At 36.9% G+C, this 27,935-nt stretch overlaps 1 protein-coding gene across 1 annotated transcript in view; it reads left to right on the top strand.

The window, feature by feature from the left end:
- LOC133558355 (potassium voltage-gated channel subfamily H member 4-like) overlaps positions 1–27,935 on the top strand; it is a 75,741-nt gene that overhangs the window by 14,864 nt on the left and 32,942 nt on the right. The window contains exons 5-12 of the mRNA XM_061909669.1: positions 6,689–6,922; positions 10,057–10,188; positions 13,317–13,450; positions 22,793–23,033; positions 24,420–24,866; positions 27,094–27,288; positions 27,364–27,563; positions 27,747–27,935. The exon at positions 27,747–27,935 is cut by the window's right edge and continues 61 nt beyond it. Coding sequence (XP_061765653.1) covers positions 6,689–6,922; positions 10,057–10,188; positions 13,317–13,450; positions 22,793–23,033; positions 24,420–24,866; positions 27,094–27,288; positions 27,364–27,563; positions 27,747–27,935 — 1,772 coding nt within the window. The remainder of the gene's footprint in view (positions 1–6,688; positions 6,923–10,056; positions 10,189–13,316; positions 13,451–22,792; positions 23,034–24,419; positions 24,867–27,093; positions 27,289–27,363; positions 27,564–27,746) is intronic.

Raw genomic sequence — 27,935 nt, 5'->3', positions numbered from 1 at the left:
TCAAAATGTGTCCATAAGCCCTTCATCAACCCTTGAGAGGTTCTTCAAAATTGACCCCAACGACATAAAAATATATTTTAAAAGCTTTATGTAAGTATAAATTAAATACTCAATCTTTTGAAGCTACATAAGAATGACATATGCAAATCAAGTATTAATCTACTTTTGGAAAATTATACTTTTTGTTAAAACTTTAGTATGGGGAACACATTTTACTTGCTTATTGACATGCAAGTGAGTAACATATTGGCTCTTAATTAGTCATTATTAAGTACTTATTAATGCCTTATTCTGCATAGCGTTATTATACAACCAATAAGCCATTAACTAAGAGTCTTCCCTCAATAACCTCAGAATTATTGCTTATTATTAACCCCTAACCCTTATATGTTCCCCTAGTGTCCAAATAACTCTAAACTAAGTATTTGTTACTTTATTAAGCAACTAATTAATGGTGAATATGTTCCCCATACTAAAGTGTTTATTATTTAAGTGAAAAAATGTTGTTGGACTTTTTTATTTGATGCATGTTTTGTGCTAAAACTAAATTGTTCAATAATTATTTGTTTTAGTTCAAAATAACAATTTTAACATCATTAAATCATAAATGTATAAAAACCTTCCTAAATCAACTTTGACTGAGATTCGATCCTGACTTCCAAAACACAGATTATTGTTGTGCGCCACAGGAGTGAATGTGTATCCACTGGTAACGTTGCCATTATATTCCTGTCAATGATGGAGCAGGAAGCCGCTAGGAATACGTTTGTGGTAAACAAAAAGTCATGTGAAGTTCAGTAATTGACATTTTACATGCGCTTCATCACGCAAAACGGGTCCCATGCCAGTATGTTGACATATCTAACTCATAATAGTTTTTTCATGAACAACAACTCAAAACTGCTTAGTTAAATTTCATTAAAACATTATTATAACTTCTTTTCACACATGTGACAGGTTGGAAGAGTGAAATGTGCGAGGCACATCAACAGAATTGACTTATTGTTATTCTTGTTAAAATGCCAATTCCTGGCTACAGTTTGTCTCCGAACAGATTAAATACATTTACATGATTTCCTATGGGGAAAAATTTGTTTAATGTCATGAAAAAGAGCTGGGTGAAATAAAATCTTATCTTTTGTTTCAAGGAGAAGGTTTGAAAATATATCTTCTTTATGTGCGCCATAGGGGTTATAAAACAGCGTCTCCTCGCCTTGCCTTGTCAAAGACGCTCCCCCTGATCGCAGTGTGGCACAATTAAGACTTCATTGCACCCTGTCGAGTTTGTAAAATTGGATGAGTACATCACAGCTGAGTCTGGCGGCGGATGTGGGACCGCGTGCAAATCTCCAGAAGGCACCTCAAAGTGTGTTAAGTGTGCAATAACACAAGACGAGAGACGAACAGGAGTTAAATCCATCAGCGGGCAGACGAGCGTCACCACGTCTCTCAAATAAATAACACAAGACTCCAGAGAAATACCCGCCAAAGAAAGTAGTCGAAAGAAATGGCTTACAGAGACAAGAGTAAGAGGAGGAAAACATACAGAAATGTTCCAAAACTCCCAACTCGATAGTCCAGTGAGCCTCCAAGTGTAAAAAAATTTTTAGGGAAAAAAAAAAAAAAAAAAAATCTCCTGATGATTGAGGGAACCCCTCATGAAACAGTTCTGTAGAGATGAAGTAGTCTTGTGATTTTTCCCACACCTACATATATATGTGTATATATATATATATATATATATATATATATACACACACACACACACACACACAAGTGAAAGAACTGAAACTATAAGATATATATATATACAAGTGAAAGGACTGAAACGGTTGTGAATTCAAGCGTGTGGACGTTGCTGAAGTGCAAAAGTGTGCTCATTTTGTTGCTGAGTTGCAATAATGGAGTCAAGGGCCAACACAAAAGAGACTTAATAATCCTCTGCTGGTGCAAGTTGACATTTAGATGTACTGTACAGCTCCTGTGGAGTTTCATCAGGCCCAGGTACTTTATTGCTTTCTCTCCTCATCGGGCGCCTCTTTCGTCTAATAATAATGAGAGTGTGGCGTAACATCAGAGTGGCCTGCTGCTAATAAGTGTCACGTGATGTGATTGGTTTTATTATGTGTATGTGATGGTGACCACAGAAAAAGCATGTGAACCGCTACTACTTCTGCTTATTAGTTTGACAGCCCCCGTCTCTCCATTCTGCATATCTTTGGGCTTTTTGTGTGAATGCTTCAAAGCAGTCCCACATATGCTTTTCTACACTAAAATTCATCTATTTATTCTTCTTCTTCTCCAGATTTAGGCACGCTCTACCTTCCACAAGTTTATCCAATTCAAACCGTTCCAACTTCAAACTGTTCAACCTAATAGCAGGCTTTCTATTGACAAATTCCAAAATTCCCAGAATCCCACGTTTTCCGGGACATTTTTCCCCATTCAAAATGAATTGGCCATTTTTCAAACTTCCACCATTTCCACATTTTTCAACAGATTCAAACCATTCCACATTCAAAATATCCTCCTCATCCTGGACATACAATCATTTAAAGTAAAAACTAATTCCAGAAATTCCAGAAATTCTCTTTCTTCAACCCCTTTTTCACCCTTTTTTCTGTCGACTATTTCCTCCTCATTTTTCAACCCACTTCAACCGTTCCTCCGTCAAAACATTCGTCTTAATCGGGACACAAAACAAAGTTGTTTTTTGAAATGCAAAAATTCTCGCTCTTCCTGAAATTCCAGGAATTCCTAATACCATTTATCAATTAAAAATGTTACTACTTCAGCATTTCTCGACCGTTTTTGAAAAATTCCCACTCCAACCATTCAGAACATTACATTTTTAAGCGCTTTCAAAAAAAATGCCGCTTTTCCCGAAATTTCCAAATTTCAATGAAATTCCCAATTTGAAATGAATGGGGCATTTTTTCCAAGCTGCACAATTGCCACATTTTTCAACCTGTTCAAATTATTCCAACATCAACACATTTCAAACTACCACTTTCCCAAGTTCCAAACCTAATTCCGGTTTTTCTGGAAATTCAAACTCTTCAACATTAAAACTGTTCCAACATTTAAACTCTTCTTACATTCATACTACATTCTGTCAGCATTTCAGTTCATCTTCAGCATTGGAGGATTCACACGCAATTTCTTCAGGAATTGCATCATCTAGTTTTATATATGTTTATACCACAAGGAAAAGTGTGATGATAACCATAAAAAATTCCATCACGGTGACATACAGTATTGGAGCAACTTTGGGAGGTAAGTCACCTAAGGACTCATCCTAACTCGACATCCTCTGTATTTGTTTTGATTTTAAGTATATAAAACTTTGAATTTACAGATATTGTCGGGTATATATATAATAGGATGCTTGCAAGTATGCCCTACACTTTTTACCCTCAAGACCAATTTTTGTCACACTGACTCCCATCAAAATGCGATATTTTGGGTATAATTTCATGTTGTGTAATCCTTTTACTAGGGGTATCCCAATCCAATATTGATATCGGTCCGACAACATCAAAAAAATAATATATATTGACTTGCATCTAAAATATTGGATATAAGCGCTCCGATACAATCAATCAATCAATCAATGTTTATTTATATAGCCCCAAATCACAAATGTCTCAAAGGACTGCACAAATCATTACGACTACAACATCCTCGGAAGAACCCACAAAAGGGCAAGGAAAACTCACACCCAGTGGGCAGGGAGAATTCACATCCAGTGGGACGCCAGTGACAATGCTGACTATGAGAAACCTTGGAGAGGACCTCAGATGTGGGCAACCCCCCCCTTCTAGGGGACCGAAAGCAATGGATGTCGAGCGGGTCTAACATGATGCTGTGAAAGTTCAATCCATAGTGGCTCTAACACAGCCGCAAGAGTTCAGTTCAAGCGGATCCAAGACAGCAGCGAGAGTCCCGTCCACAGGAGACCATCTCAAGCGGAGGCGGATCAGCAGCGTAGAGATGTCCCCAATCGATACAGGCGAGCGGTCAGTCCTGGGTCCCGACGAGCGGTCCATCCTGGGTCTCGACTCTGGACAGCCAGTACTTCATCCATGGTCATCGGACCGGAGCCCCTCCACAAGGGAGGGGGGGGGACATAGGAGAAAGAAAAGAAGCGGCAGATCAACTGGTCTAAAAAGGAGGTCTATTTAAAGGCTAGAGTATACAGATGAGTTTTAAGGTGAGACTTAAATGCTTCTACAAGCAGTCCTGGGCACGTTTACTTGTGGAAAACCGGTTATATTTATATTTATATGTTATATTTCTGCAGCTGCAGCATCATACATTGAAGTTGTGCAGGCGCTGTGTCGATCGGTTTTCTGAGGGATTGTGACCAGAGTTTGGTGGTCAGTTTCAGTAATTATTAAATCGTGAACATGCAAACACTACTGCCAGAAGTTCTTTCTCAATTTGGGTATCGTGTGTCTGTGTTTGAGTCCCACTCCTGACACCGTATTGAATGACCAAACTCTGTTTTTTTACAACTCACTGGTACAGCTCTCAGTAGCACCGGTTGATATCACAGTATGCTATATAGAAAAGAACCGGCTTGTGCATGCGCAGTACACAATGACAAATACGGTGGCTGCCACGGTACAATAACTACTACCAAATGAGCATTACGTCAATGCTCTACAGCAGGGGTCACCAATGCGGTGCCCACGGGCACCAGGTCGCCCGTAAGGACCAGATGAGTCGCCCGCTGGCCTGTTCTAAAAATAGCTCAAATAGCAGCACTTACCAGTGAGCTGCCTTTATTTTTTAAATTGTATTTATTTACTACAAGCTGGTCTCACTTTGCTTGACATTTTTAATTCTAAGAGAGACAAAACTCAAATAGAATTGAAAATCCAAGAAATAATTTAAAGACTTGGTCTTCACTTGTTTAAATAAATTCATTTATTTTTTTACTTTGCTTCTTATAACTCTCAGAAAGACAATTTTAAAGAAAAAAATACAACCTTAAAAATGATTTTAGGATTTTTAAACACATGTACCTTTTTACCTTTTAAATTCCTTCCTATTCTTTCCTGACAATTTAAATCAATATTCAAGTAATAATTTTTTTTTATTTCAAAGAATAATTAATACATTTTAATTTAATTCTTCATTTTAGCTTCTGTTTTTCGAACGAATAGTATTTGTGAAATATTTCTTCAAACTTAATATGATTGAAATTCAAAACAATTATTCAGGCAAATCTAGAAAATCTGTAGAATGAAATTTAAATCTTATTTCAAAGTCTTTTGAATTACTTTTAAAATTTTTGTTCTGGAAAATCTAGAAGAAATAATGATTAGGTTAGAAATATAGCTTGGTCCAATTTGTTACATATTCTAAAAAAGTGCAGATTGGATTTTAACCTATTTAAAACATGTCATCAAAATTCTAAAATTAATCTTAATCAGGAAAAATTACTAATGATGTTCCATAAATTCTTTTTAAAAAAATTTCAAAAAGATTCAAATTAGCTAGTTTTCCTCTTCATTTTTGTCTGTTGAATATTGAATTTTAAAGAGTTGAAATTGAAGATTAAACTAAGTTTCAAAATAAAATTTTAATTTTTTTGTGTGTTTCCTCCTCTTTTAAACCGTTCAATTAAGGGTTTTTTTCATAATGTATTCTCTACAAAAAAACCTTCTGTAAAAGGAAAAAAAATGTACGACAGAATGACAGACAGAAATACCCATTTTTTATATATAAATAGATTTATTTATTAAAGGTAAATTGAGCAAATTGGCTATATCTTGCAATTTATTTTATTGTGTATCAAACTGGTAGCCCTTCGCATTAATCAGTACCCAAGAAGTAGCTCTTGGTTTCAAAAAGGTTGGTGACCCCTGCTCTACAGATACTACCAACTATACAGAAAAAAGAAAATATGGGATGGGCTACCTATATTTTGTGCGTTAAAAATACTAAAATCATTCCAGTTTAGGCCAATATACTGCATAACACTAGATATCGATTTATCAGGTATTAATAACAATTAGTAATTAATAAAGCAAAAATACAGTATGTGTGTGACAGGTTAAAAAGACCCTTAGACTTTGTAAAGACACCTGTCCTAAAACGTTGCAATTTCCACAGCAGCAAAAATAATAATAAAAATAAAAAATAGACAAGTCACATGTAATACATACCACATACAATAACTATCAATATCATAATTCACTTCAGACCAAAGTGGACTTCAGTTGTTTTTTAAAAGCATAAAATGTCGTTGTAGATTGACCATCTCTTAAATAATAATTCCATTAGTAGTTCAATTACTGTTTTTTGAAAGTAACAAGTAACTGTAATCAATTAAAAAGTAATTTTCCTAAGACTGCTTATTTAGCATGTTTTTGTGTGTATTGCTCATAATGTAATGCTGTTCATTCGGATAAAAGCCTTTGTTATTTTTGCTTATCACACTAATGCACTGCAGAAAAATAATAATACTCGCTTTATTGCTGCCTTTTTTAATGAATGATTGTTTTTAAAATTATATGTTGTAATCCCCTTACGATGACAAAACAGCATTTTCATGCCGTCTGTTGCTGGTTTTGTCTCTTTTCCAGGGAAGATCACTTTAGTGAACCTACTTATTTCATTTGTATTGTATGTTTTTTCCACTCTCATCCCATTTATTTCACTTCCTCCCTCCTGACAGACAGTAACTTCCTATTAGGCAACGCTCAGGGCCACCGCGGCTACCCCATCGTCTACTGCTCGGACGGCTTCTGCGAGCTGACGGGCTTTACTCGCACCGAGGTCATGCAGAAGAACTGCAGCTGCCGCTTCCTGTACGGCGCCGACACCAGCGAGCACGTGGCCCAGCAGATGGAAAAGGCTCTGGAGGGCCGAGAGGAGTACCAGGGCGAGGTGCAATTCTTCAGGAAGAACGGTGCGTGGTGCGCAAACAGCAAAATATGAAATATTATTGCAGTTCTAGGCCTGTTTAATTGATATAGCCGAAGTGAGTGTCATTATTTCAGCTCCTGTGATGAATTATGTGTCTTGAATGCACATTTTTGATGTAACGCCTACTTCATGCCAAGGTAGCGCTGTTCTGTGGGAGAATGATGTAATTCGTAGAAATGGCTTTAAGTGCTTGCTATAACTCTTGTGTCATTTTTGCTATACCTTTCTCCAAAACAAAATGGTGTAAAAAAAGAAAAATTCAGGAAAATATAATTCTGTGCTCGCTTTGTTTAAAAAAATACAATATTAAATAGAATATATTTTTTAAATGAGTCAAAGAAAAAAATAGAATGTAAATGTTAAAAATCCAAGAATCTATAACAAAATATATGGATTTAAAAAGTTATCATTTCCTGGTAAATATCAGTAAGAAGAGGGGGAGAAATATTATTATATACATTAAAAAAAGGGAATATTCAAAAGTAACTCTTATAAATAGCAAAAAGGACAATTGTGGTTTTATATTGATTAAAAATAATGAGGGGAAACCAAAGTTTAACATTCATAGGAACGGGAAAAAAAAGGTATTTATTTGAATTATTCACAATCCACGCTGTTAAAAACGGAATAAATTCTTTAAAATAGAAAAAAAAAATTTGAAATACAAATATTAGAATACATTAATTCAGACCTTCACCAAGGTTGAAACATTTGTATAGATTAGGGCTCGGCAACCCCAATGTTGAAAGAGCTTATTTTGGACCAAAAATACAAAAAAAAAATATGTCTGGAGCCGCAAAAAAAATGAAAAGCTGTATATAAGTGTTATAATGAAGGCAACACATGACAAGTGACCATACTAGCTATAATAGTCTACTATCAAAATGGCTATGTGTCGCAGGCTGAAACAAATCTTCGTTGACAGAAATGTTGAAATTAATTTATTCTACACATTTTTACAACATTAGAAACCATTAGTAAATCGGTGGCTACTCAGAAGGTGAGATAAATCCTGGCAATTACTGACTTTTAATGACCAAAGGTATCGATGTGTGTGTCCAAGTTAAAGGACACGGCAGGCAGTCTTCTTTTAATAGATTTATTACAATCTTTGGCAAACTAGGTAATGTTTGATGTGGTCTATATCAGTGGTTCACAACCTTTTTTCAGTGATGTACCCCCTGTGAACATTTTTTTAATTCTAGTACCCCCTAATCAGAGCAAAGCATTTTTGGTTGAAAAAAAGAGATAAAGAAGTAAAATACAGCACTATGTCATCAGTTTTAAAATGTATAACAGTGCAAAATATTGCTCATTTGTAGTGGTCTTTCTTGAACTATTTGGAAAAAAAGATATAAAAATAACTAAAAACGTGTTGAAAAATAAACAAGTGATTCAATTATAAATAAAGATTTCTACACATAGAAGTAATCATCAACTTAAAGTGCCCTCTTTGGGGATTGTAATAGATAACCAATTTGATGCATGAACTTCCATTTTTTCCATCCATTTCCTACCGCTTATTCCCTTTTGGGGTCGCGGGGGGCGCTGGCGCCTATCTCAGCTACAATCGGGCGGAAGGCGGTGTACACCCTGGACAAGTTGCCACCTCATCGCAGGGCCAACACAGATAGACAACACCCACACTCACATTCACGCACTATGGCCAAGTTAGTGTTGTCAATCAACCTATCTCCAGGTGCATGTCTTTGCATGAACTTAATTGTAAACATTTCTTCACAAAAAAATAGATCTTTAACATCAATATTTATGGACATTTCCACAAAAAATCTAGCTGTCAACACTGAATATTGCAGCTGAAATAGGCACCAGCGCCCCCGCAACTTCAAAGGGAATAAACGGTAAAAAATGGATGGATGGAGTTTATGAACTTACATTCATATTTTGTTGAAGTATTATTCAATGAATATATTTATAAAGGATGTTTTAATTGTTGCTATTTTTAGAATATTAAAAAAAAAATCTCACGTACCCCTTGGCATACCTTCAAGTACCCCCAGGGGTACGCATACCCCCATTTGAGAACCACTGGTCTAGAACAGTATGGGACACAAACAACAATATCTGTAATGCAGCCAATATTACATAAAGATAATGTGTCATGAGACATGCAAATATAAATTATGTACAATGAGGATAAAAGTAAAGGATATTAAATGAGCTCGAATATACCTACAAATGAGGCATAATGATGCAATATGTACATACAGCTAGCCTAAATAGCATGTTAGCATCGATTAGCTTGCAGTCATGCAGTGACCAAATATGCCTGATTAGCACTCCAACAAGTCAATAACATCAACAAAGCTCACCTTTGTGCATTCACACCCAGCATAAAACGTTTGGTGGACAAAACGAGACAAAAAAGGAGTGGAAGATTTGCATGTAAACAAACTGTTGTGTCACAGTACACACTATGGTGAGTTCAATAACTGCCGAAGTTAGTAGGACAAAACGGCGGTCACCAAATGCTCTCGTCACTGAAGCATACACACACATTAAACTGGGCTTTCTAACATTTGGGAAGGTTTGTGTCATGTTCGTCGTCAGACAAAAAACATACTAAAACAAAACAAAAACAATTTCCCTCATCTTTTTCCAGTTTCAATCCTTTTTTAAAAATGCTCCAGGGAGCCACTAGGGCAGCCCTAAAGAGCTGCAGGTTGCTGACCCCCGGTACAGCGATAGAAAATAGGGCTTTATTCCAATGCTTTTAAACAATTTTATGATGCAATTAGTGTCTAAATTGCCTTTAAAAATCAGCTAACACAAACCTGCGACAATTTTAAGAATCAGATGCAAGTTAAAAAAAACAAACATATTTTGGTTTTGTGACTGTTTTGTCGTGCGACACGGTCCAAGAAAATATGTTTGGAATAACTCTCGCGTGTGCAGTACACAATATGTCTGCATCATGCACACGAGGGACTCAGTGGGAGGCTTGGTGGCAGACGACACTGTCGACACACTCTCTAATGAGCGCACCGCACACTGACTTACAACATGACGCCTCCACGCTCTCCCTGGTGCACAATCATCCACATACCCATGCCTGGCTATATTTTTAGAAAGTAAGATGTTTTGTCCCCATTGCAGGTGTAGCCTTCTGGTGTCTTTTGGACATTGTGCCTATAAAGAACGAGAAGGGCGAGATGGTTCTCTTCCTCTTCTCGTTCAAAGACATAACGGACAGCCATGGGAAAAGTCATCACAACAGCAGGAGAGAAGGTAGGCCTTCCAAAAAAAAAAACTCCCAACTTTTTTCTGTTACAATCAGGTCCTTTTTCGCACCCAGTCAGCCCAGCGTTCCCAACCAATAAGCTTCTTCTGGTTGCTCAGATTCATCATTGGAACATTAGAGGATGCTAGCGTTAGCTTACCCTGCCGTTGTGCAATATTAAAATCCATAATCTACACTTTGCTGATCTTATTTTTCTCTCGGGTAATATAAAAGTACAGTAAATGCAGGACACGTGTTTTGGTTTTGTCGGTGGTTCTCGTTCCGAAGGTTGTGCCAAGGGTACTATTCTGTATTTTTTTACGTGCTTTTACTTGTGAGTGTCATTGAAATCCATGAAAATGATAACACTTTAAATCTTTAAAGGCTGTGTCTTTGTCATGTGAATGTGTGTCGCCATGGTGATGTAGTGTGTGTATACACGCCTCAACGGCTTCTTCTTCCTGGCTGAATGTGAATAATATTCTGTAGATGAAACTTTATTTCTTTCATCATAAAAACTTTTTGTGATGTTAAGAGTTTTGCTGAGTACAAATGTTTGTAAAGCTGAGAAGCGTCAGAGGGGCTTAGTACACAGTTGTTTGTGTGCGGGGGAAACATGGCAGTTTTATATATTAACTGTGAAAAAATCATTTGCTAGAAGCTACATTATTTATATATTTTCTATGGAATAGTCACATAGTTCAATGATCACCCTCCCATTGCATATAATTGTCCGTCAAACACGACTGATATATGATATATATTTTTTCTTCTATTATTTTATTTATCTGTGGTGTATACTGCATCCAAAACAATATCTTGTTTCATGTTCTTGGGGCGTTGGACTTAGTACAGCCTTCATAGGTGCATAAGAACAAAAGTTTGTACCGTATTTTTCGGATTATAAATCGCTCCGGAGTATACGTCGCACCGGCCGAAAATGCATAATAAAGAAGGAAAAAAACATATATACGTCGCACTGGAGTATAAGTCGCATTTTTGGGGGAAATGTATTTGATAAAATCAAATGACGTTATATGACGCATAAATAACCAACCGAGAAGGTGCCTGCTATGTTAACGTAACATATTATGGTAAGAGTCATTCAAATAACTATAACATATAGAACATGCTATACGTTTACCAAACAATCTGTCACTCCTAATCGATAAATCCCATTAAATCTTCTTCCTTGATGTCGCTTCTAAACAACTCTGGCAACTCCAAAGGTAGGCGCCACTTCCTCTTGTCGTTTTCTGCTGCATATTTCACTACGTCCAGCTTGTAATCTGCATTAAATGATTTCCTTTTCGGTGCTATTTTTGTTCAGCACTTCTCAGTTTTTATAAGTTGCCACCAACGTTGAAATGATCCATGTTAATAGCTACGGCAGTAGCATATAGCATATAGCAGTTAGCTTCCCATGACCCACAATGCACTTCTTCCATGACCCTCCCCCGCCGAATTCTTATTGGTTGACGTGTGTGTGGCGATTGCTGACGTGTGTGTGACGGTTGCTGACATTTTCTTCGTCTCTTCAATGAATGAGATAAACAATATTATTTAATATTTTCCGGTAATGTGTTAATAATTTCACACATAAGTCGCTTCGGAATGTATGTCGCACCCCCGGCCAAACTATGAATAAATCTGCGATTTATAATCCGAAAAATACGGTAAGTATAAAGCGTAAGAATACGCGGAAGGCCAGATTTGACAGGAAACGCCTACCGTATTTTACGGACCATAAGGCGCACTGGTTTATAATGCGCAATGCCGATGAGCGGGTCTAGTCAGGTTTTTTTTCATACAAAAGGCGCACCGGATTAAAGGCCGCATTAAAGGGGTCACATTATTTTTTTTTTTCTAAATGTAAAGCTCTTCCTTGTGGTCTACATAACATGTAATGGTGGTTCTTTGGTCAAAATGTTGCATAAATTATGTTTTACAGATCCTCTTCAAGCCGCTTTCTGACAGTTGCTTCAGGATGCGCCGTTTTGTGGGCGGTCTCATCTACGTGGCTCACCTTCGGCATCGTCTTTTCTCTCTCATCTTTGTTGTAGTGGTGTAGTGTGCAAGGACGGGTTTGGAAGAAGTGTTAAAAGATGGAACTCACTGTTTTAATGACATTCAGACAATACTTAAATCAATAGCGGAGCAGCATCTCCTCATTCGTGGCTCACTAATGCAATAACAACACCGGAAATGTGTCCCGTGAAGAACCTTCCTACGGGAACTGTCTAATAACTAAAGTTCCTTGGGTGAATAATGTAAACTCACTACACCAGTATGTTTTAGTGCTTTCATGGCGATTTTACTGACAGATATTAGAACTTTACACTACTTTATATTAGAAATGGCAACAGTGGAGGTTGACAAGACGAAAAAGAAGAAGCTTAACAACGACGGTGTACCTACGGACTACAAGGGCGGACCTGCGCAAATTTTCAGGACTTATGCAGATCCCAAATACACATCAACAGGTACCAGTAGGTAAGAAAAGTTGCTTTTGCGTAACATTGCGAAACAAAACACCAGATAATATTTCTTGCCTTATACAAACACCATAATAATAATCGTATGTTGAAGCACAGTACAAGCCATTTAGCTGTGCAGCTTCATAGCTTACCAAAGTGGTACTAAAACATTTTGATAGATTTTTTAGCACTATGTGTAATGTACTATAGTTTCAATAGAACATATAAAATGTTGGTGTTTTTTACTTGAGTCACATTGCAGTCGACACGTATCTCTTATGTGTGACTGCCATTTACTTGTCACACTTATATCACTATGTACCAAATAAAATAGTTTCGAGGTCGGTAGGCACAACCACAATTTTTCCGACGTTAGGCGCACCGGGTATTACGGGGCAATGTCGAGTTTTGAGAAAATGAAAGGATTTAAAGTGCGCATTATAGTCCGGAAAATACAGTTCTTTTAAGGCTTGCTTCACCCAAAGTGCGCATCTTGGATGAAGGCGTGGAACGACAGACTTAAAATTGAGTGGGAGAATGCCGCGCAGCTACCGAACTACACCTAATTTGAAGTCAAACATGCAGTGGGAAAGAGGAACAAGTGGGATTTTTTGAAGAACTCTTAAGGTTTTAAAAATCCTTGTGTGCTTGTGTACTAGTTTCAGAGGACAAGCGGCGCAGGCGGAAGGGCAGCTCTCACCTGAGCGAGGCCAGGAAGCGAGGGCGCACCATGTTGTACCAACTCACTAACCACTTCTCCAGCGGGGGCAAAGGGGACGTCAACCTGGGCAGTGTGAGTACTACTATCTTTTGTCATCAACTTGATCCAATCACTTTTGTTTTCCAAAAGAAAACGCGAGGTGAAGTCTTCTTGACCCACATTCCCAATGTGGCTTATCTCAAAGGACCATTCATCAAATGGCTTTGCTATTTTTAAGTCCACTGAAAGATTCCGTTTTCTTGGCGCTTGTCATTATCCAAAATGGACACTACAATCATGAATGCAATAATACACTATACAGTTGCTGTGTCACCAAATGCTTACGATTTTATAAGTAAAAATATTGTGAACATTTTTTTTCCAACAAGTATATAAACAGAAGTGTTGAAAACATTTTGGAAATAAATCAGTAGAAATTGTAATTAAATAAACTAAGTAAAAACAGATTAAAGGTAAACAAAGAAATAAATACAGGGGATCAACAAACCCTAACAAAAACATTGTAACATAACTCAAACATTTTCCAATGGAAAAGAAAAGAAAAGATACAAAGAAAAATAAATCAGTAAATGTAAAAAAATAATAATAATAAACAGAGGAAAATAAAATAAATAGGTTAAATATAAATAAACAATTACATGAGTCTAAAACGAAGACAAAAATATTGTAACATGAGCCAAACCTTTTCCAAAGGAAAAAAATAAAAGATGCAAAGAAAAATACATTTGTAAACATATTAAAAAATAAATAATTAAACTGAGGAAAATAAAATAAATAGGTTAAATATAAATAAACAAATACAGGAGTTTGAAAAGAAGACAAAAACATTGTGATACTACCCACTATAGAGAAAAAAGAAAATATGTGATCGGCTACCAACATTGTGTACGTTAAAGGTGCTAAAATCAATCCAGCATAGGACAATATACTGCATGTCAATATATATCGATGTATAAGATATTAGAAGAAAGCATTGACTGCTTAGCTTTTGTATTAAATGTGACAGAGCAAAGAGTTTGTAATGTAATAATAATCTTATTAATATTATAGTACAAAATACATGCATTAAAATTTATTCTGCGTGCCTAAAATAGCTCCTGAGCCGTACTTTGGACCCACCTGGTATAGAGTTGTCTCTCAACACCTCAAATACTGTGGCTTTACCACATTTTTAAAAATATTTTAATCTTAATTTTTTTGTTATGCTACAATTTTTGGTCCCAATTTAAGCATTTTCAAGCGTACAAATTACCGAAATAAACGAAAAATATCAATACTACGGTAGTATTGGCCAATAGATGAGACCAAAGCAATCAGAGCGTGCTGTTCAAAACCGTGGCCACGGACTGGCGCAGTCTCAGCCAGCATTACTATGCTAGAATAAGAGTATAAGAACTAAATGGTGTTACATCATGTCTCAAAAGGCTCTCATAATGTTGAAAAAACGTACTTAGGTCGTAAACAGTTTTTTTATGCTCTTGCTATTAAAATATGCGACTTGGAGTTAATAATAATTCCTACTTAGCGGAAATACGTTCATGGCTGTCATGTCTGGAATCAATTTACAGCGATAAATGAAGGACAACTTTAATGCTGGAGAAACTGATTCAGCATATAGTCTTAGCAATACCTATTAAAATAATAATGAATGAATGAAATCAAGATAAATTATATCAAACGGTATTGTTATACCTTGTAACCAACATATGCTTAAACTGTTTCTTATTTCGGTACATTGTTTTAGTTCCTTGTCAGCCGGTGGTAAATACATATTTGTGTTTGGAAATATTTATATTAGACATGTTAAAAAAAATAAGGCGAAAAGAGAAGGAAATAAACCCACCACAACACATGAGTAATAAAATATATGAATAATGACATAGTGATGTGTTTTGAACATGTTTTTAGTTACAATGTTTACATCACATGTTTATAGTTTCACATTCCAACGAGTCTGAGAAGGAGTAGGAAAAAGCAGAGCTTATTTAATTCTACGCCTTTCTTTTCTGGAAATTATTTATATCACCACTGTTCACTTCCTTTTTATGATCTTTAACACAACAATGAATTATTAAATAAATAAATGGCAATACAGTTCACATGAATAGGTAGTTAATTTACTGTGTAGTTGACATAATTCACTAAATATGTGATATGTGTCTTTCATCATTCAGGTTCAAGATTTCTATCAGTACTCCTCCTCCTTGTACTTTGTTAACACTTTGAACAATTTCTTAAACTCATATTAGTGCATGTTAGATTTTTTTGCTTAAGCCATTTCATAATTTAATTCCACATACCGATATGCTAAAGGTCTTAAGTGTCTTGCTTGCATACAAAAAATGTATGTACCGGTAATATTTACGCTAACATATTTTTCCTCTTTTGTTGAGAATAATTTTTGGGTAGACGGTTCTAGTTTGCTTTGTGCATAGTGTTTTAATGTGGCTGTTGGTCCTCAAACATTTGAATACAAAAAAAGTCATAAATCAATTGAAATAATTTGAATATGCAAATGAGATGCATTCTCCTATCTTAAGCTGCGTGGTTGCTTCTGTGTGGTGGCGTCCCTTATGGGCATCAACGTGATCCACCTCCCTTTCCTTGTCTGCTTTTAATCCCGTTTACAGATGCCAAGCATCACCACCACCCCCCGCACAAACACACACACACACACACACACACACACTGTCACACACACTCACACAATCACGCATCCAACCAATAAATGATGCTTGCCCTCTGAGGACAGCACATATGCCAAAAATGTCAAAACAGAGACTCACATTCATTATTCAAATATTATTCCCTGCATGAAAGCACTGTTCTTCCTTTTTTTTATTTTTTTTTTTTACCTTTTTCTCCAATGTGCACCCTCGACTCATTCAGAGGTAGAATAAAAACAGTATATTCACACCGTTCACACATAAAGTATCACTCACGTCTTCTCACTGTCAACTTTTCCCACTTTGACACCAGACATCGCCAGTTGAAGGCGCTAATTGATTCCAAACACAACCGGTAACATCTCGCCGCCTGACAAACGCAACAAAGGTGTCCATGATAATTCTGCTTGACACACACGGAAACAGAAACAGCAGCCAGACGGTTTAATGTCATATTTTTTAGCTCGCTGACAATCACCATTCTACTTTAAAATACAACAAAAACACAAATATACAGTAAATATGTATAAATAACTACATAATCATAGTACACTTAAAAATATATGCATTTGCTATAAATTTTTTTCTCTCAACCAACAAAACATTTCAGTGTAGAATAATATCATAATTTCATGTATCATAATTATCAATCAATCAATCAATGTTTACTTATATAGCCCTAAATCACTAGTGTCTCAAAGGGCTGCACAAACCACCACGACATCCTCGGTATAATTAGGTATTATATATTATCACTGTCCATTGAAATGCATATCCCGGATTGCTTTAAAGTAAGGCGGAGACCAAATTATTAATTAAAATAGGAAGATATTTGCATTGCAATACAAAACAAAGTAAAAGCGGGAAGAATTGTAAGGTGGAGCATAACAAAGGAAGGAATCATATAAAGTTTTAGATTAGGACACCAACAGGATTATTTGACAGCTGCAATGCAATTGAGTTATTGGTGCATACAATCAATTATTCATTGTGGAAAACACATTACAGAAAGGAGAACACTAAGACAGGAAGTTAGAAGACATGGAAAGGAGGAGCTTACTTTCAAAGGTGTGCTGGGCAGCAATGAAACAATTTTAGTGAAGTTTCTACAAGAGAGGGGTTTATGGAATAGAATTTAGTTTGGGAAGGTCGACGTCTATTGCAGCGGTCGCCCAGGGAGGGGGTCCCCACATCTGCGGTCCCCTCCAAGGTTTCTCATTGTCCCATTGGGTTGAGTTTTTCCTTGCCCTAATGTGGGATCTGAGCCGAGGATGTTGTTGTGGCTTGTGCAGCCCTTTGTTATATATATATATATATATATATATATATATATATATATATATATATATATATATATATATATATATATATATATATATATATATATATATATATATATCTCAACATATCAGTGGGTGTTTATATATATATATATATATACGTGTGTGTGTATATATATATGTATATATATATATATATATATACGTGTGTGTGTGTGTGTGTGTGTATATATATATATGTATATATATCATATGTATATATATATGATATATATATGTGTGTGTGTTTGTGTATATGTATATATATATATATATATGTGTGTATATATATTTACATATATATGTATATATGTGTATATACTGTATATGTATATATACGTATATGTGTGTGTGTGTATATATATAATATATATACATATATATATATATATATACCCTATATATATATATATAAAGATATATATATATAGATATATATACACACATATATATGTATTTATATACATACTGTGTATATAGATATATTTATATAAACTTCGACAAATCATATTGGAAAAAAACACCCTATTAAATGAATCCGATAAATATCATATATACGATTTACCACATTATTATTACTGTTTGTCTGTATTGCGGCCCGTCTACGCACTGTATAACATAAGAGTACTTTTACATTCAGATAGAACTACCTTGAATGGACCGCTGAGTCTCAAAAGTCTGACCCGCACATCCATCCTCCTACCACAGTTCTATTTTCCTACGCCTTTGTTCCCTCCTCCGTGGTTCTTTCACTTTACTTACAGTACAAGTAAGTGTTGGTGCGCCGCTGATCTTTTAATAGCCATAAAAACACAGGTAAAAATTGCTCTTCCACAGTAAACTGCACATATCTGACAATCAAAACAGACTTTTGCAAATGTTTAATGCATTGGTGCCAACTGCACAGTTCATTTCTGATATTGACTGCCACTCTTTGCATAATTTACATTTTTGAGTCCTTTAAATGACTTATCACAGCCGACCGGGAGATGTACTGTATGTTTTTAACCACACTGATGAGCTTGGGGAAGACACTGCTTCCTCGTGCGTCCCCGCAGTGCCAAACTTCTTGGTTTTCTAATCACCGGGATGTGTTTGCCTGCCAAAGGTCGGCAGGGCTGTGTGACCTCTCCGATGAAAGGCAAATTAAAAAGGAGCGAGCGAAAGAGAGAGAGAAAAAAACAGCGGCAGCTTTTGTTGACATTGCTTGAACACTCATTAGAGTGTCAGCAGCTGTTGATGGCAGTTGGAAGCTTTCGCTGTTAGTTGCAGTGCAGTCGTCCTTTTTGGATGATGTGCACAAATTGTTCATGAGATTCTTTCGAAAAAAAACTTCCCTTGCTGAAATAACATTGTAGCCTAATAGCAGGCCTAGGAGCAATCCATAATATAATTTTGTTATTGTGGACAGGGACAGGGAGCGGCAACAGGCACATCCTATTCATCCATCCATTTCCTACCGCTTGTCCCTCTCGAGGTCGCGGGGAGTGCTGGGGCCTATCCCAGCTCAACTCGGGCAAAAGGCGGTGTACACCCTGGACAAATTAAAGTTTCAGTTAAAGTTCCACTGATAGTCACACACACACTAGTTGTGGTAAAATTATGCTCTGCATTTGACCCATCCCCTATTTCCTCCCCTGAGAGGTGAGACGAGCATTGAGCAGCAGCGGTGGCCGCGCTCGGGAATCATTTTGGTGATTCAACCCCCAAATCCAACTCTTGATGCTGAGTGTCAAGCAGGGTGGTAATGGGTCCCATTTTTATAGTCTTTGGTAGGACTTTTATTACCATGAATTGATTTATGTGGAACCCGACTTAAACAAGTTGAAAAACTTATTCGGGCATTACCATTTAGTGGTCAATTGTATGGAATATGTACTGTACTGTGCAATTTACTAATAAAAGTTTCAATCAATCAATCAAAGACTCAGCCGGGGTTTGAACTCACGACCTACCGATCTCAGAGCACACTGTCCAACAACCACTTGAGATGATAATAACTAAAAATGAACACGTCATGCAATATATGACATGCACATACATAATGGCAGAAAATAAGTAGTGCTGTGAAATTATTTTTATTTATTTTTTTAATCAGATTTGTCACAAGTCATCACTTGCTTGCATAATTTAAAATAACTTTAAAAAGACCTCATACATTCACCTAATCACTGACCATACAACAACTCATGCCCCCTTTCAGATAAGGTAAAAGAGCATATAGGGTCAAAATAAATTGCTTGAATAATCTGCATATGTACATGCTTAATGCGATATATTTTTTGGATTAATTACATGAGTTAACTTGTTATTTATGACTACCATAAAACTAAGTTTTAAAAACAAAAAACAAAGAGCCATCAAAAGGAGCTAATAGGGCATTGTTCTGTTTCCCCTAACCTCTATGAAATAGTCGTTTGGGATAGAGTGTTCCACTGCATCACAAACCAGTGGAAGGACAGAGAGAGTTGGCCTAAGTACTACTCCATGATATTCTGAAATACAGGCTAAAATAATTGTGTGAATGCTCCAAAACATTCACACATATGGTTTTCGACACCAAAATTCATCTATTTATTCTTCTTTTTCTTCTCCAGATTTTGGCGCGCTCTCCCTTCCACATTTTTCATGCAATTCAAACCGTTCCAACTTAAAACTGTTCAGCCTATTCGGGAATGGCGGGCTTTCCCTTGACAAATTCCCAGATTTCCCAGAATTCCAGGTTTTCTAGGAATTTTTTCCCATTCAAAATGCATTGGCCATTTTTCAAATTTCCACCATTTCCACCTTTTTGAACCGATTCAAACCATTCCACCTTCAACATCCTGGACATTCAAGCGATTATTTTTCCAAGTTAAAAAAAAATCCAGGAATTTCCAGAATTCCTGGTTTTCCAAATCCTTTTTTCACCCTTTTTTTGTTGACTACTCCTCCAACATTTTTCAACCCACTTCAACCGTTCCACTGTCAAAGCATTCCATTTAATCAGGACAAAATAACAAAGTTGTTTTTTGAACTGGAAAAATTCCTGGTTTTCCCGAAATTACAGGAATTCCGTACTACCATTTCTGAATTAAAAACTTCAACATTTCTCTACCGTTTTGAAAAATTCCACTACCAACCATTCACATTTTTTTAACATCTTCTAAAAAAATCTCTGTTTTCCCGGAATTCCCAAATTTTCATGAAATTCCCAATTGAACATTTTTGAAAAGTTCCACAACGCCAACATTTTTTTATCCGGTTCAAACTGTTACAACTTCAAAATATTCAGCCTTTTCAGTATTTGTGTGCTCCTTTTCAACAATTATACAAACATTCCCGGATTTCCTAAAATTCCCAGTTTTTAGTGACATTCTACCCATTCTAAATTAATTATCCATTTTTCAACCTTTTACCATTTCCACATTTTTCAACCGGTTCAAACCATTCCACCTTCAACACATTCAATTCATCCTGGAAATTCAAACAACCATTTTTATACGTTCAACAAATTTTCAGGAATTCCTGTTTTTTTCTTACCCTATTTGCAACCTTTTTTAATGCGATGACTACTTTCACATTTCTACACCCACTTCAACCGTCCCACTGTCAAATCATTCCTCTTATTCAGGACAAAATAACGAGAAGGTTTAAGAATTAGAAAAATTCCCGGTTTTCCCGAAATTCTGTAATATTATATTTTAATGAAAAAACTGTTACTACTTTAATGTTTCTTGACCCATTTAAACAATTCCAACACCAACCAATTCAGCACATTCAGGACATTCATGCTGTTAACCATTTTCCAAACAAATCCTGCTTTTCCCAAATTTCCAGGAAGTTCCCATTGAAATGAATGGAACATTTTTCCAAGTTGCACAATTCCCACATTTTTCAACCTATTTAAACCATTCTAACATCAATACATTCCACTCATCCTGGACATTCAAACCAACACTTTCCCAAGTTTCAAACCAAATTCCAGTTTTCCTGGAAATTCAAACTCTTCGACATTCAAACTATTCATACATTCATATTTCATTCTTACGGGAATTGCCTCATCTAGTTGAAGGCCTACTGAAATGAGATTTTTTTATTTAAACGGGGATAGCAGGTCCATTCTATGTGTCATACTTGATCATTTCGCGATATTGCCGTATTTTTGCTGAAAGGATTTAGTAGAGAACATCGACGATAAAGTTCGCAACTTTTGGTCGCTAACAGAAAAGCCCTGCCTTTACCTGAAGTCGCAGACGATGACGTTACCCGTTGATGGCTCCTCACATTGTTATGATGGGAGCATCCAACAAAAAGAGCTATTCGGACCGGGAAAACGACAATTTCCCCATTAATTTGAGCGAGGATGAAAGATTCGTGTTTGAGGATATTGATAGCGACGGACTACAAAAAAAAATAATAATAATCAGGTTAAAAAAAACGTGATTGCATTGGGACAGATTCAGATGTTTTTAGTCACATTTACTAGGATCATGCTGGGAAATCCATTATCTTTCTTTTGTGTTGCTAGTGTTTTAGTGAGTTTAATAGTACCTGATAGTCGGAAGGGTGTATCCACGGGTGTATTGAGGCCAGTGTCTGATGGAGGTCAACGGCAGCTGGACGGACGGCACCAGCTCAGCTTATCTCCGGTAAGAGGCGACTTTTTACCACAATTTTCTCACCGAAAACTGCTGGTTGACAAGTGGTCGGGATCCATGTTTGCTTGACCGCTTTGATCCATAGTAAAGTTTCACCTCCGGGAATTTTAAACAAAGAATCACCGTGTGTTTGTGTGGTTAAAGGCTAAAGTTTCCCAACTCCATCTTTCTACTTTGACTTCTCCATTATTAATTGAACAAATTGCATCAGATTCGGCAACACAGATGTCCAAAATACTGTGTAATTATGCGGTTAAAGCAGACAACTTTTAGCTGTGTGTGTGCGCAGCGCTAATATTTCCTAACAGTCCGTGACGTCCCGCGTACACGTCAGCATTCCACGATGTTTTCAACAGGACACTACGCGGGAAATTTAAAATTGCAATTTAGTAAACTAAAAAGGCCGTATTGGCATGTGTTGCAATGTTAATATTTCATCATTGATGTATAAACTATCAGACTGCGTGGTCGGTAGTAGTGGGTTTCAGCAGGCCTTTAAATACACAGTTTGTTTTTATTTTTTTTTATTTTTTTGATGGAGCAAGTGGGGCGCTGCCCCCAATGTGCAATTTACCTGTAATTGACTTCCCAACATGAGTAAAACTAAATAATTGGGAAAAGCATAAAATAAAAGCAAGAGTTGTCTTGCCGTGTTTCGCTTTTGAAATATGCCCGGTGGGCTACATTGTGGTCATCTGCAGCCATACATTTGTAGTTCTTAGGGCTAATTTGCAGTATGTGTTATTATTATCTCATTAAATTGTACTTGATGTGGTCTGCTTTGTTTAGAGCATCATTGACAAGCCCTCAGTACCGGAGTACAAGGTGGCGGCAGTGCAGAAGTCCCGCTTCATCTTGCTGCACTACAGTGTGTCCAAAGCGCTGTGGGACTGGCTCATCCTCCTCGCCACCTTCTACGTGGCCGTCACCGTACCGTACAACGTCAGCTTCACACCGTACCACGACACAGTGACGGCGGCGCGCTCCACCATTGTGAGCGACATTGCGGTGGAAATGCTCTTCATCATCGGTGAGTTTTGTTTTTTAGCCTCCAGCTATGGCAACTCCAGCATCCTTTTTCCCCAGAAAGAGCTCTTATTCCCAGGCAACATGGGCTGCGTAGTCCCCCCTACGGACCACCTGGGTGCCACCCGGTGACTCCTTCCTCTCACACCCTGGGAATCAGTGTGTACACACTGTTGTCAACGCCGTGATTGTACTTTTAACCTGACGTAACCAGACGTGCATGTGTTATGTATCAATTCAAATCATCTTTTTACAAAGACAATTGTCATTTAAAATGGATTTTATTTGCCTTAATTTTTGAATTTTGAAAACGATTGTGCTCTAATTACAAATAATCAGGTTTTATTTTACTTAAATTGAACAAATATATTTTAAAAAGATTGCAGTCCCGAAAATTCTATTACATGTTTTTAAATGTTATTCTTCTTATTTAATTTTTAGATGATTATTTCTATTAATATTTTTTTATTGTTTTATTAATTATGTTGTTTTATTATCCAATATTTTGAATTTTATTATATTGATCAATATTTTATTACTATTTTTAGATTATTATCATAATACATATTTGCTGATTTATAATTATATTCATATATTTTTATTATTGATAAAAATATAAAGAACCTTATAACTCGTAAGAAATGACTTGCAAGCAAAAACAAATGCATTAAAAACGAATGCAAAAAATATTGCAGTATTATTTAATACATTTTTAATTTTACAAATACATGTATTTAGTTTATTTCATTTAGCTATTAAAGATATTTTTTATAATCAATTTTTGATATTTTAAATATCTTATTTAAAAACATAAATGATAAATAATAAATGGGTTGTACTTGTATAACGCTTTTCTACCTTAAAGGTACTCAAAGCGCTTTGACACTATTTCCACATTCACCCATTAACCAGCACCCATCAGGAGCAAGGGTGAAGTGTCTTGCTCAGGACACAACGGACATGACGAGATTGGTACTAGGTGGGGATTGAACCAGCGACCCCCTCGTGTCGCCACTCTCCTAATGCCCCACGCCGTCACATACTTTAGGTTATATGTTTTAAATTATTATTATTAGTATAACAATGATATAATATACATTTTATTCAAATTTGGTAGTAATATTTAGCTTGACAGTGGAAAAGCATTAGAAATGTTGAATGATGCATTGCACTTCTATACCAATAATAACTGGATAAAAAAAGTAAGTTATTTTCATGGATCCCATTTGAGGGTGCAGGTGTACCTACAGTTACAGTTTTGGCCAGTGAGTGTGTGTTTTTTAGTTATGCTGATGGATCAATTTATACATATGCAATACATCTCTGTAAATGACACCTTAAATAATACAAATATATTTAACTATTCATTGTTTTGTTTTCACTCTTGCAGACATTATCCTAAATTTCCGTACCACATTTGTGAGCCAGTCAGGCCAGGTGGTGTACCAGTCACGCTCAATTTGCATTCACTACGCCACGACTTGGTTCTTCGTGGATTTGGTGGCCGCTCTGCCCTTTGACTTGCTGTATGCCTTCAACATCACAGTGGTCAGTTGCCTTCAACCAGTAATGCCAGCAAGCAGATGTCAAGGATGCCTTTTTTTCATTTTTTTGAAATGTCTTCTTCCAAAACAGACTTCGCTGGTCCACTTGCTCAAGACGGTACGTTTGCTGAGGCTCCTTCGCCTGCTCCAGAAACTGGACCGCTACTCGCAGTACAGCGCCATGGTGCTGACTCTCCTCATGTCTGTTTTCGCCCTGTTGGCGCACTGGATGGCCTGCATTTGGTACATGATTGGACGCAAGGAGATCGAGACCAGCGACTCCTGGGACATAGGTGAGTAGAATAGGACCTTTGGCTTTCAGCAGCATGTGAAAAATGTATCTCTATTACAGTAGTTCTCAACGTTTTTTCAGTGATGTACCCTCTGTGAAATTTTTTTAAATTCAAGTACCCCCTAATCAGAGCAAAGCATTTATGCTTGAAAAAAAGAGATAAAGAAGTAAAATACAGCATTATGTCATCAGTTTCTGATTTATTAAATTTTTTAGCAGTGCTAAATATTGCTCACTCGTGGTGGTCTTTCTTGAACTAATTGGGAAAAAAAGATATAAAAATAACTAAAAACTTGTTGAAAAATAAACAAGTAAAATAAACAATTCTAAATAAAGATTCCTTCACATAGAAGTAATCATCAACTTAAAGTGCCCTCTTTGGGGATTGTAATTGAGATCCATCTGGATTCATGAACTTAATTCTAAACATTTCTTCACAAAAAAAGAAATCTTTAACATCAATATTTATGGAACATGTCCACAAAAAATCTAGCTGTCAACACTGAATATTGCACTGTTGTATTTCTTTTCACAGTTTACATTCATATTTTGTTGAAGTATTATTCAACAAATATATTTATAAAGGATTTTTGAATTGGGGACGGCGTGGCGCAGTGGGAGAGTGGCCGTGCGCAACCCCAGGGTCCCTGGTTCAAATCCCACCTAGTACCAACCTCGTTACGTCCGTTGTGTCCTGAGCAAAACACTTCACCCTTGCTCCTGATGGGTGCTGGTTGGCGCCTTGCATGGCAGCTCCCTCCATCAGTGTGTGAATGTGTGTGTGAATGGGTAAATGTGGAAGTAGTGTCAAAGCGCTTTGAGTACCTTGAAGGTAGAAAAGCGCTATACAAGTACAACCCATTTTAATTGTTGCTATTTTTAGAATGAAAAAAAAAAAGAAATTCACCTACCCCTTGGCGTACCTTCAAGTACACCCAGGGGTACGCGTACCCCCATTTGAGAACCACTGCTTTTTTATACCCACAATTATTGTATTTCATTACATTTGACAATGTATCTATTATTGTAGTCATCAAGTAATTTATCGATTAGTTAGTTTGATTAATAATCAGATGAACACACTTCATCGCCTTAATACGTATTGAAAGAAAATAGTTGATTATGCTGATTACTATTTTTCTAACAAATGCACATCATCATTGAATGTTCGCTTTTAACATGTGTGAATTGTTAGAAAATAAATGATTAAAAATAAAAATATTCGCTGTTCATCGCTACACAGGTCATCAACGCTCTCGTTTGTCTGCTCCATTGCAGCGGACATGCAAAAACTATGTCTGCGTTTTTAAAGTTCTGCGCAGTCCGTGCGGTCTGGATTTTATCAATTTTCATTAGTTACACTCATTAAACGATTAATCAAAGCAACGGAATTTAAATCAATGCTTTTTTTATAGTTGAATAATACATTCATTGTTGTAGCCCTATTAAAAAAAATAAATCATGATTAATATTTGAATACTGATACAAAGACAGTTTACATTGCTGGTGCAAAAATTGTGTAAACCTTACATTGTGGAATATTTTATTTTCCTTTTCCATGTAATACTTCTTAAAATATTTAAAACATTTAAAAAAATAAATACTAACATAAAGATCAAATATTTTTTTGAAGTAAATCTACATCCTGAAAATATGGAAACAAAACTGTCTTTAGATAATTGATACTTCAAACTTGCTTACTTCAAATAAATCTTAAGGAATATAACATAACTTGGCTTTTGAGAGCTTCAAAATGTAATGTGTAAAATGCTAACATTGTTGATAAATAAAAAATTATCAAAATAATTAAATATGATCATTTTAAATTAATTATTATGATGATTTTAAATTAATTATTTCAAATATGTTTATTTTTATATATAATTCTGTGGCTGGATGTAATAAGGAGTCATAAAAAATACAAATTAAAAATACAATTATTTTTGATGTTTTTAGCAAAATATAATGAAAATTTATTTAGGTTGTGTTTTTTAAGTTAATAAATATATTTATTTTCAGGTAAGATAGGCCCTGTGAGGAGGTGGCGACTTGTCCAGGGTGTACACCGACTTCCGCCCGAATGCAGCTGAGATGGGCTCCAGCACCACCCGTGACCCCGAAAGGGACAAGCGATAGAAAATGGATGGATAAACATAATAACACAATTTATCTGTTGTCTGGATGATTTAGTTCTTGTCGCCCTGTTGTCCTCCTTTCTCTTCCCCAAGGATGGCTCCATGAGCTGGGCAAACGCCTGGAGATGCCCTACGTCAACAACACGGTCGGCGGCCCGTCGGTGCGCAGCTCGTACATCGCCGCCCTCTACTTCACCCTCAGCAGCCTGACCAGTGTCGGCTTTGGCAACGTGTGCGCCAACACAGACGCCGAGAAGATCTTCTCCATCTGCACCATGCTCATCGGCGGTATTCCGGACGCCTCGTATGGAATAACATGCAGGTTACAACAAACTCTGAATTGTTTTGCTTTTATTCCCCCAGCGTTGATGCACGCCCTGGTCTTCGGGAACGTGACGGCCATCATCCAGAGGATGTACTCGCGGCGCTCGCTTTACCACACGCGCATGAAGGACCTGAAGGACTTCATCCGCGTCCATGGGCTGCCTCAGCAGCTCAAGCAGCGCATGCTTGAGTACTTCCAGACAACGTGGTCGGTCAACAACGGGATAGACGCCAACGAGGTATGACTCCCATTCCGTTTGATGTCATCCCAACTCACAGCCGCTAGGTGGCGTAGGCGAACGCTATCTGACGGAGGCGTAACAGTACGTGTGTTTGTACATATACTGTAGTTGTAAAGTGGCAAGCAGTTGACCGTCCACTCCCTAAACTCCAATTTCGCTGTGTCGCCCTCTGCATTCCAGCTCCTCCACGATTTCCCCGACGAGCTGCGGGCCGACATCGCCATGCACCTGAACAAAGACATCCTGCAGCTGCCCGTGTTCAAGGGCGCCAGCCGAGGGTGCCTGCGCTCGCTCTCCCTCCACATCAAGACCTCCTTCTGTGTCCCCGGGGAGTACCTCATCCGCCAAGGCGACGCGCTACACGCCAAC

The sequence above is a fragment of the Nerophis ophidion genome, linkage group LG08, assembly GCF_033978795.1.
Source record: "Nerophis ophidion isolate RoL-2023_Sa linkage group LG08, RoL_Noph_v1.0, whole genome shotgun sequence".
NCBI classification, from domain to species: Eukaryota; Metazoa; Chordata; class Actinopteri; order Syngnathiformes; family Syngnathidae; genus Nerophis; species Nerophis ophidion.
The sequence above is the reverse complement of the archived record's forward strand: the minus strand, read 5'-3'. Positions and strand labels throughout refer to the sequence as shown.